Source organism: Heptranchias perlo, chromosome 2 (assembly GCF_035084215.1).
Source record: "Heptranchias perlo isolate sHepPer1 chromosome 2, sHepPer1.hap1, whole genome shotgun sequence".
Classification (NCBI taxonomy): Eukaryota; Metazoa; Chordata; class Chondrichthyes; order Hexanchiformes; family Hexanchidae; genus Heptranchias; species Heptranchias perlo.
In genome coordinates, this window is record NC_090326.1 from 158,351,291 (window position 1) to 158,362,817 (window position 11,527).

The 11,527-nt window shown below is 43.9% G+C and overlaps 1 protein-coding gene across 1 annotated transcript; it reads right to left on the minus strand.

The window, feature by feature from the left end:
• Nucleotides 1-325: 325 nt before the first annotated feature.
• iba57 (iron-sulfur cluster assembly factor IBA57) lies at nt 326-11,127 on the minus strand. The gene is made up of 3 exons (XM_067968070.1): nt 10,736-11,127; nt 4,750-5,096; nt 326-800 (listed from the first exon to the last, which is right to left on the minus strand). The coding sequence occupies exons 1-3, from the start codon at nt 11,056-11,058 to the stop codon at nt 406-408; spliced, it is 1,065 nt and encodes a 354-aa protein (XP_067824171.1). The 5' UTR covers nt 11,059-11,127; the 3' UTR covers nt 326-405.
• Nucleotides 11,128-11,527: the final 400 nt, after the last annotated feature.

The following is an 11,527-nucleotide window of genomic DNA, read 5'->3' on the forward strand; positions in this document are numbered from 1 at the left end:
TAGTTACATGCCCAGTTTAACCTATTCAATCATACATTCCAATAACATTGACATTTCTTCTTAATGTACTTCAATGGGTCAGCACTTAGTTGCTTCAAGTTCTCACTGAAGAAACAGTTTCCTCACAAGGTTAAAACTAATTCTGAGAGGGGAATGAATAGGACTCCTGTAGACAACCAAATCACAATCTTATTAAACACTCATCCTAACCACGTTAGCAAATGCAACTAACTGCAATGTGATACAGATGGAAAATCTCACCTGAGGATAAAGTCAAATGATGAAATTGCAATACTGGGTTTAAAAAAAACCGCACACAAAACACTTTCGTAAATCTATTTCTCTATTTAGGAAAATATATTTTCCACAAAAAAAATAGGTGCTCGTTACAAAACATATATTCATTTATTTATTCTTATCATTTGGCCACCAATCTGGAACGGTTGCCCTCAACTGCACGCAAACATCGCCTGCTGTGCGCACACAAAGAGGTTCATGTACGAAGGCCAGTCGAATCAAGGCTAAACCAACGTCACCCTCGTAGTTCTTGACCCTTCCAGCCGATTTCCCAGATTCAGTTACAATCTGCACCTTTTCGGGAATACTGCCAGGCGGCAAAGGGTTGTCCAGTTGGATTGGCATCAGCCTTTTCCTTATTACGCCTGTGTAGTGAGTTCGAGCAGTCAACTCTTGCCCAATGTAACAACCCTTGGTGAAGCTGATCCCATTCATATAAGCTAGGTTTGATTCCAGAGGTATTGCTACTCCAGATGGAAGGTCTTTCACACCTTCAGGAATTCCTTAAATAAATTAAGACAAAGGCAGCTTAGCAATATCACCATCTATCCTACTGATCCGTACAGTTTAACCCATTTGTTCTTATACATTCTAATAACTGACATTTCTTCTCAATAATCTTCAGTGCGTTAGCACTCAGCTACTCAATGTTCTCACTGAAGAAACATTTCAAAATAACACTCAACCCTTGGACCTCTTTGGCGAGATGACTTGTTAACAGTGTGCCCAGCTCTTTGAAGCACTTGGACCTCTTAAGGTTAAAAAAAATGTCCGGACTTTGACGCGGTCACTCTGATGATGCAACCAGATTTTCTTTTTAATCAGCCGGTATCTGATATGCATGGAATCCATTACCATGTTTATGTGTACAAAACAAGACAAGAAACCTACAAATTTGTTTGCCCGATACAGAGTACATACTCTCATCCCCATAAAGACACTGCCTACTGACCCTTCCAGAGACATTAGGCACAAATTGGAATAACCAAGGAAACCCAAGCATGTGCAGGATTACTGCTGGAGTATAACTAGCTAAAACGCCGCAGCTTCTCACTGCTTGCTGGCTAGGAGATAGATATATTTCTTAATGCTGAAGGGATTAAGGGATATGGGGAAAAGCAGGAACATTGTACTGAGTTAGACGATCAGCCATGATCATTTTGAATGGCGGAGCAGCCCCGAAGGGCCTACTCTTGCTCCTATTTTCTATGTCTATCGTAACCATTAGGGCACCGGCTTGCAGAATTATCTGAAGCTGAGCGGGAAGAATCCCTGCCCCCAGTGACAGCTCTATTCCTCCAACTTTCATTAGTGAGCAAGGCTGGCTAGACAATCACCAAGGGTGCCCTGAAGTACTGCAGAACTGACTGGTTCTGGTATTGATTACCAAGTCTGCCCGAGAACAGACTTGGCTCCAAACATTATCACCAGGCATGTCATCTTGGAGCATCCCTGACCCCAGAGACCCTGCTTACTCCCCCAAAGGAGGATAATCACTAGCTGGTCATTAGACAACTGATCAGTGTGGGCTTCAGCTCTCGCTAGGTGGAGAACAGGTCCCAGAAGCTCCTCACAAGCGGCACTGATGAGCAGCACAACTCACTATAAAACATGAGTGCATTGCCACCTGAACACAGCATAGCAACATATCTTATCACATTGAACCAATTGGATGTGTAGAGCTTCAACAGCAGCTGCATGCCTATCAAAATCAGTAGGCTTTGAGCCCTGAATATAAGAACACGTGCTCTCATATCCAGGCTTCACAGTAGGTCTTCCAGCAGCTGTAGCCCCAAGTCTCAGAATTTCCTTATCAGTTTAAGATGAATATCTGCCCTCAGCGAAGCAGAAGGACCTACGCCATTGTGCCATACCCTACGTTGAAGATGTCCACTGCCATGTACCAGGATGGCTCATCAACAACTGCTTAATCCAGGTCCTCGTGTAAGGGGCTTTGGTAAAGAGGCATGAGGATAAGCTGCCCCCTCCCCAGGGCATTCAGTGATAGGCCAGTGTATAGCAGAGCCTTCTCTCCACAAAGCCGTTTTCCCTTTTTGTTGTAAATCCACCTCTTAACTTGGTCTTGGATGTCACATTTGGGCCAGAGGAAGCCCTTCATGATCTGTATAACTCAGTACCACAGCAGGAGAAGTTTGAAGTCTTTCTCTCTACTCTAATGCACTCCATTACGTGTTGGGTTAGCCAGTCTCTCGGAGCCAGATTTAGAAGCAGAATACTGCTGGATTATACATAGAGATGTGTGACAAAAAAGTGCACAAAAATTTCAGACAAGATTAAATTTTCAGCACTGGAGAAAATAAGAAAATTTGGGGCTTTGACAATATAGAACCACAGAACCATAGAAAAGATACAGCACAGAAGAGGGCCATTCGGCCCATCGTGTCCGCGCCAGCTCGAAGAACAACCAGGTGCCCATTTTAATCCCACCTTCCAGCACCCAGTCCGTAGCCCTGCAGCTTACAGCACTTTAGGTGCAGGTCCAGGTACTTTTTAAAAAGAGTTGAGGGTCCCTGCCTCTACCACCAATTCGGGCAGCGAATTCCATACACCCACCACCCTCTGGGTAAAAAAGTTTTTCCTCATGTCCCCTCTAATCCTTCCGCCAATCAGCTTAAATCTATGTCCTCTAGTTCTTGAACTCTCCTTGAGGGGAAACAGGTACTTCCTGTCTACTCTATCTGGACCCCATAGCATTTTGTACACCTCAATCAAGTCACCCCTCAGCCTCCTCTGCTCCAAGGAAAACAACCCCAGCCTATCCAATCTCTCCTCGTAGCTGCAATTTTCAAGCCCTGGCAACATTCTTGTAAATCTTCTCTGCATTCTCTCGAGCAATTACGTCCTTCTTGTAATGTGGTGAACAGAACTGCGCACAATACTCCAGCTGTGGCCTTACCAGCGTTTTATACAGTTCCATCATTACATCCCTGCTTTTGTATTCTATACCTCGGCTAATAACGGAGAGCATTCCGTATGCCTTCTTCACAACCTTATATACCTGTACTGCCACCTTCAGGGACCTGTGCACATGCACTCCAAGGTCTCTCACTTCCTCTACCCCTCAATATATTCCCGTTCACTGCATATTCCCTTTTAGTGTTTGCCCTCCCTAAGTGCATTACCTCACACTTCTCTGGGTTGAACTCCATTTGCCACTTTCCTGTCCACTCCACCAACCCATTGATATCTTCTTGGAGTCTACAGCTATCCTCTTCACTATCAGCTACACAGCCAATTTTTGTGTCGTCTGCAAACTTGCCAATCATGCCCTCTACATTCAAGTCCAAATCATTAATATATACCACAAACAGCAAGGGACCCAACACTGAGCCCTGTGGCACACCACTGGAAACGGATTTCCATTGCAAAGACATCCATCGACTTTTACCCTTTGTTTCCTGTTACTGAGCCAATTTTGGATCCAATTCGCCACATTTCCCTGTATCCCATGGGGCTTTTATCTTTCTGACTTGTCTGCCATGTGAGACCTTGTCAAATGCCTTACTAAAATCCATGTAGACAACATCCACTGCACTACCCTCATCAATCCTCCTTGTCACTTACTCAAAAAATTCAATCAGGTTTGTAAGGCATGATCTTCCCTGAACAAATCCATGCTGACTATCCCTGATTAAACTATGCCTTTCCAAGTGACAGAATCAATACTGAGAGATAGGATAAACTAACAGTTTGCCCACCACCGAGGTAAGACTGACCGGCCTATAATTGTTCGGCCTTTCCCTGGTACCCTTTTTAAACCATGGTACTATGTTTGCAGCCTTCCAGTCCTCCGGTACCTCCACTGTATCCAGTGAGGATTGGAAAATGATCCTCAGAGCATCCGCTATTTCCTCCCTGGCTTCCTTCAATAGCCAAGGAAACAATCCATCCGGCCCTGGTGACCATCAACTTTCAAGGATTCCAGTCCCTCTAGTACTTCCTCTCTCATTATGTTCACCTTATCCAATATTTCACACCTCTCCTCTTTAATTACTACGCCCGGATCATCCCTTTCCTTTGTGAATACGGAGACAAAATATTCATTTAAAACCAATATAACTGATTACAACCATTAGTCCAGATAATCATCCCATCTATGATGCTACTACCCTCTCAGTTGTTCATTCTAAGAGAATATGACTACTTAAAAGGTAACCCTCTTCATAAAAAAGTAGTGTATGGAAAATGTTATTTTGCTTATTAGCAAATACACAGCACATTAGAAAGTTGCGTCAAGGAGCACATTGCTTCGCTTGTGTTCCTCACTATGGTGAAAATAACAACAGCTTCTCTCCCTCTTCAAATAAACAGAAAAGTTTGCAAAACATTTTTTCACGGTATCCCCTTTAAAAGACAAGACCCCTGAAGAGGGTCAGACCAGGTTTCATTGGATTACAATGTTTCAGTTTGCAAGGTATGATCATTCCTTACCTATCTTATACCGATGTCTATGGTAGTCCTGGATATCTCCTAGATGACTTTCTGGGACAACGTCTAATGGATTGTCAAACTTGTCCAACACCAACCGCCATCCCATGGCATCAGTTCTAGGGTCACGTGTGCACACCACTACCTTCTTTGCGTTTGCTTCTAAAGCACTGCTAGTTTCCGTTGACTGTTCAAATGGGAGAATTGTCCACAGGCAAAGATCTGGACAAGGGGATATGTCCACTTTCCTTCTAATCTTATAAACTTTTAAGTGCTTCTGAATATCATCAAGCAATGTGGCATCACATTCTAACAGAATGGTTGGCTCTTCATCTTGGCTTTTGTGCAACCTGGCATTTAAAGGAACAGAACATTCCATTTTGTAAGAACCGATAGAGCCATTTTGCAATGGCGACCTCCAGCAACACAGATGCACTAAAATAATTCACTGTTAGCGTTCCAAACTTCATAAGACATTAAGTACTAAATTTTAAAATGAATTTACAACTGCTCTTAACTCTTGTAGAAAGCAAAATAATGTGTAGCACAGGGTGCTTAGTGGATCCCAGACTCATTGTTAACATGCATAATAATTTCCAGGACATTTTAAATTTATGCACGTATTCTGATGCAGAAGATGCAATTCCCTGTACAAAACAACGTTAATCTAATTTGGACTAATAACTTTTATGATCGTGTTATTACATCTGTAAACCGAAAGTCACAAAAGTTCGCGCTAAACAAACCAAGGCTAATGGCCAACCATGCTTGCCTTCTAAAGCAGAGGTTCACTCGTGGTCTGCATTACTAACCTGCTGTGTCAGTGAGTGGTAGAATGTAGGTTCCTGTATACAATCTCTCAAATTACAGGCTTGATCAAAAATTTCCTTAAGTATATAGGTAGGACTAAGAAAAAGGTTCTGCTGAGAGAGTTTGAGCAGCTAGGGACTAAATTAAAAAGCAGAACCACAAAGGTAATAATCTCTGGATTGGCATAGGGTAAAATAAGATCAGAGAGATGAATGCGTGGCTCAAAGATTGGTGTGGGAGTAGTGGGTTTCGATTCATGGGGCACTGGCACCAGTACTGGGGAAAGAGAGCTGTTTCGTTGGGACAGACTACACCAGAACCATGCTGGGACCAGAGTTCTAGCGAATTGAATAACTAGGGAGGTAGATAGGGCTTTATACTAAATAAGGTGGGGGGGGGGGGGGGGGGGGGGTGGGGGGAGGGTACCGGTGGAGAGAAATCTAGAACGCTAAAGAGAAAAGACAAGGAAGCAGTGCAGGAAAGTGACTGGGGTAAGGATAACCAGATTGTGTCAGGAAGGGACGCGAGAGTACAAACAAAAGAGTGCACGAACGAATAGGGTCCGGGTAAGAAAAAAATGGTAATAAGACAAATAGGGCCATTGTACAAAAAAATGTTAAGATGTCTAAAAATGTTAAAAAGACAGATCTAAAGGCACTATATGTGAATGCACGAAGCATTCGTAATAAGGTAGACAAATTAACAGCGCAAATACATATAAACGGATACGATATAATTGCGATTACGGAGACATGGCTGCAGGGTGACCAAGGCTGGGAGCTGAATATCCAAGGGTATTCGATATTTAGGAAGGATAGGCAAAAAGGAAAAAGGAGGTGGGGTGGCGTTGTGAGTAAAGGATGAAATCAGAGCAATAGTGAGAAAGGATATTGGCTCAGAAAATAAAGATGTAGGATCAGTCTGGGTGGTGTTAAGAAGCACCAAAGGGCAGAAAACACTGGTGGGAGTTGTCTATAGGCCTCCAAACAGTAGTGGTAATATAGGGGACAGCATCAAACAGGAAATTAGAAATGCATGTAACAAGGGTACTACAGTAATCATGGGTGGCTTTAATCTACATATAGACTGGCCAAACCAAATTAGCAATAACACTGTGGAGGACGAATTCCTGGAGTGTGTACGAGATGGTTTTTTAGACCAGTACGTTGACAAGCCAACCAGGGAACAGGCTATCCTAGATTGGGTATTGTGCAATGAGAAAGGGGAATTAATAATCTTATTTGCGGGGTCCTTTAGGGAAGAGTAACCATATCATGATAGAATTCTTCATTAAGATGGAAAGTGAAATAGTCCAATCCGAAACTAGGGTCCAAAATCTAAACAAAGGAAATTACGAAGGTATGAGGAGTGAGTTGGCTATGATAGATTGGGAAGCTTCATTAAAAGGCATGATGGTGGATAGGCAATGGCTAACATTTAAGGAACGAATGCATGAATTGCAACAATTATACATTCCTATCTGGCGCAAAAACACAAAAGGAAAAGCGGCCCAACCATGGCTAACAAAAGAAATTAAGGATAGTATTAGATCCAAAGAGGAGTCATATAAAGTTGCCAGAAAAAGTAGCAAGCCTGAGGATTGGGAGCAGTTTAGAATTCAGCAAAAAAGGACCAAGAGATTGATTAAGAGGGGAAAAATAGAGAATGAGAGTAAACTTGCAAGGAACATAAAAGTGGACTGTAAAAGTTTCTACAAGTATGTAAAAAGAAAAAGATTAGTGAAGACAAATGTAGGTCCCTTACAGTCAGAAACGGGATAATTTATAATGGGGAACAAGGAAATGGCAGGGCAATTAAACAAATACTTTGGTTCTGTCTTCACGGAAGAGGCTACAAATAACTTCCCAGAAATGCGAGGGAACCAAGGGACTAGCGAGAAGGAGGAATTATAGGAAATTAGTATTAGTAAGAAAATAGCGCTGGAGAAATTAATGGGACTGAAAGCCAATAAATCCCCAGGGCCTGATAATTTGCATTCCAGAATACTAAAAGAGGTAGCCATGCAAATAGTGGATGCATTAGTTGGCATCTTCCAAAATTCTATAGATTATGGAACAGTTCCCACAGATTGGAGGGTGACAAATGCAACCCCACTATTTAAAAAAGGAGGGAGAGAAAACAGGGAACTACAGTCCGGTTAGCCTAACATCAGTAGTAGGGAAAATGCTACAGTCTATTATAAAGGATGTGATAACAGGACACTTAGAAAATATCAGCGGGATTAGACAAAGTCAACATGGATTTATGAAAAGGAAATCATGTTTGACAAACCTACTGGAGTATTTTTGAGGATGTAACTGGTAGAATAGATAAGGGAGAACCAGTGGATGTGGTTTATTTGGATTTTCAGAAGGCCTTTATTAAAGTCCCACTTAAGAGGTTAGTGTGCAAAATTAAAGCACATGGGATTGAAAATTGGTTAACAGACAGGAAACAGAGAGTAGGAATAAATGGGTCTTTCTCGGGGTGACTAGTGGTGAACCGCAGGGATCAGTGCTTGGGCCCCAGCTATTCGCAATATCTATCAATGATTTGAATGAGGGAACCAAATGTAATATTTCCAAGTTTTCTGACGACACAAAACTAGGTGGGATCGTGAGACGTGAGGAGGATGCAAAGAGGCGTCAAGGCGATTTAGACAAGTTGAGTAAGTGGGCAAATACATGGCAGATGCAGTATAATGTGGATAATTGTGAAGTTAAACCCTTTTGGGAAGGAAAAACAGAAAGGCAGAGTATTATTAAAATGGTGATAGATTGGGAAATGTTGATGTACAAAGGGACCTGGGTGTCCTTGTACACCAGTCAATGAAAGCAAACACGCAGGTGCAGCAAGCAGTTCGGAAGGCAAGTGGTATGTTGGCCTTCACTGCAAGAGGATTTGAGTATAGGAGCAAGGATGTCTTACTGCAGTTATACGGGGCCGAAACCACACCTGGATTATTGTGTGCAGTTTTGGTCTCCTTATCTAAGAAATTAACTTGCCATCGAGGGAGTGCAGCGAAGGTTCACCAGACTGATTCCTGGGATGGCAGGACTGTTGTATGAGGAAAGATTGGGTGGACTCAGCCTGTATTCACTCGAGTTTAGAAGAATGAGAGGGGATCTCATTGAAACATATAAAATTCTGACAGGGGTGATCTTATAGAAGTCTATAAAATAATGAGGGGCATAGATAAGGTCGATAGTCAAAATCTTTTCCCAAAGGTAGGGGAGTCTATAACGAGGGGGCACAGATTTAAGGTGAGAGGGGAGAGATACAAAAGGATCCAGAGGGGCAATTTTTTCACTCAAAGGGTGGCGAGTGTCTGGAACGAGCTGCCAGAGGCAGTAGTAGAGGCGGGTACAATTTTGTCTTTTAAAAAGCATTTGGACAGTTACATGGGGAAGATGGGTATCGAGGGATATGGGCCAAGTGCAGGCAATTGGGACTAGCTTAGTGGTATAAACTGGGCGACATGGACATGTTGGGCCGAAGGGCCTGTTTCCATGTTGTAACTTCTATGATTCTATGATTCTATGATACAGGGAGGATGTTTCCCCTGGCTGGGGGGTCCAGAACGAGGGGTCACAGTCTCAAGATATGGGGTAGGATATTTAGGACTGAGATGAGGAGAAATTTCTTCACTCAGAGGGTGGTGAACTTGTGGAATTCTCTACCACAGAAGGCTGTGGAGGCCAAGTCACTGAATATATTTAAGAAGGAGCTAGATAGATTTCTAGACACAAAAGGCATCAAGGGGTATGGGGAGAGAGCGGGAATATGGTATTGAGATAGAGGATCAGTCACGATCATATTGAATGGCGGAGTAGGCTCGAAGGGCCAAATGGCCTACTCCTGCTCCTATTTTCTGTGTTTCTATGTATCAAATAATATGTGGGTACTATTCTTGAAAAAGCTCAAAGTCATGAAACATTAGGAAAACTCACTGATCAGACAACGTTTTATGCATCTAACAGTTAACATTGTTAACAAGCAACTAACTTGATTGAGTTTTTTGATGAGGTAACAGAGAGGGTCGATAAGGGCAATGCGGTTGACGGGGTGTATATGGACTTCCAAAAGGCGTTTGATAAAGGTCCGCATAATAGGCTTGTCATCAAAGTTGAAGCCCATGGAATAAAAGGGGCAGTGGCAGCATGGATTCAAAATTGGCTAAGTGACAGGAAACAGAGAGTAGTGATGAACAGTTGTTTCTCGGACTGGAGGGAGGTGTACAGTGGTTACCCCACGGGTCGGTAGTAGGACTGCTGCTTTTCTTGATAGAGGAAGAACAAGGAGAGGCAATATAAACTAAAGGGTACAAATCTAAAGGGGGTGCAGAACAGAGAGATCTGGGGATATATATGCACAAATCACTGATGGTGGCAAGACATGTTGAGAAAGCAGTTAACAAAGCATACGGGATCCTGGGCTTTATAAATAGAGGCACAGAGTACAAAAGCAGGGAAGCTATGTTGAACCTTTATAAAACACTGTTTCAGCCATAACTGGAGTATTGTTTCCAATTCTGAGCATCGCACTTTAGGTAGGATGTGAAGGCCTTAGACAGGGTGCAGAAAAGATTTACTAGAATGGTTCCAGGGGCAAGGGACTTCGGTTATGTGGACAGACTGGAGAAGCTGGGGTTGTTCTTAGAGCAGAGATGGGTTGAGAGGAGATTTGATGGAGGTGTTCAAAATCATGAGGGGTCGAGACAGTGTGGACAGAGAGAAACTGTTCCCACTGGCAAAAGGGTCAAGAACCAGAGGTCATAGATTTAATGTAATTGGCAGGAGAACCAAAGGCAATATGAGGAAAAACTTTTTTTGCACAGCGAGTAGTTATGGTCTGGAATGCACTCCCTGAAGGGGTGGTGAAGGTGGATTCAGCGATGGCTTTCAAAAGGGAATTGGATAAGTACATGAAGGATAAACATTTGCAGGGCCACAAGGAAAGGGCTCGGGAATGGGATGAGCTGGATTGCTCTTGCAGAGAGCCAGCATGGGCTCGACGGGCCAAATGACCTCCTCTTTGCTGTAGCCATTCTATGATTCTAATTGGACAGCTCTTTCAAAGAGCCGGCACGGACTCGACGGGCCGAACAGCCTCCTTCTGTGCGAGGATTCTATGACAGCCGAACCCAAGGCCGGACGGTTACTCCCCCCCACCTACCTACCTATAGAGGATGACATCGAACATGGTCCTCCCTTGCAAGTTCAGCAAGTGACAGTAAAGCGCGTCCCGGGGCCCGCTCACCAGAGCCTCCACGTCGTTAGTGACCAGCCCCTGAAGAAAGGCGCCCGCGTCCCTGCCCTGCAGCCGCAGCAGCTGCCGGTGAGTCAGGCCGTAACAGCGGTAGCGGCCGGTTGACGAACCGGCCTCAGTGCAGACGCGGCGTTGCCATTTCTCCGCCGCAGGGACCCGTCGACAGGCGGTTTGTATCCGCAGTAAAACACCCAATGCCCGGCAACAGCCGGTCTGAAAGTGGGGCAGTAACATGGTGCGGACAGCAACTCGACACCGGCTTTCGGATCAACTCGCCGCCATTTTAACACCCAGCGGCGCAGTGCGAACTCCCGAGACACCGCCACCTGCAGGAGGGTCAGTGTGTATCATAGGGTCCAACTGTGTGTCACAGAGGTCAGTGTGTATCATAAGGTCCACTGGTCATGGAGGTCAGTGTTTTTTTTTTGTTCGTTCATGGGATGTGGGCTTCGCTGGCAAGGCCAGCATTTATTACCCATCCCCAATTGCCCTTCAGGGTTTTAAAGGAAGTAGGTGAGCAGATTGCAGATGCCCTAACTATAATCTTTCAAAGTTCTCTAGATTCAGGAACTGTCCCTCTAGATTGGAAAATTGCACATGTCACTCCGCTTTTTAAGAAAGGAGAGAGAGGGAAACCCGGGAATTATAGACCAGTTAGCCTAACATCTGTTGTGGGGAAATTGCTGGAGTCTATAATTAAGGA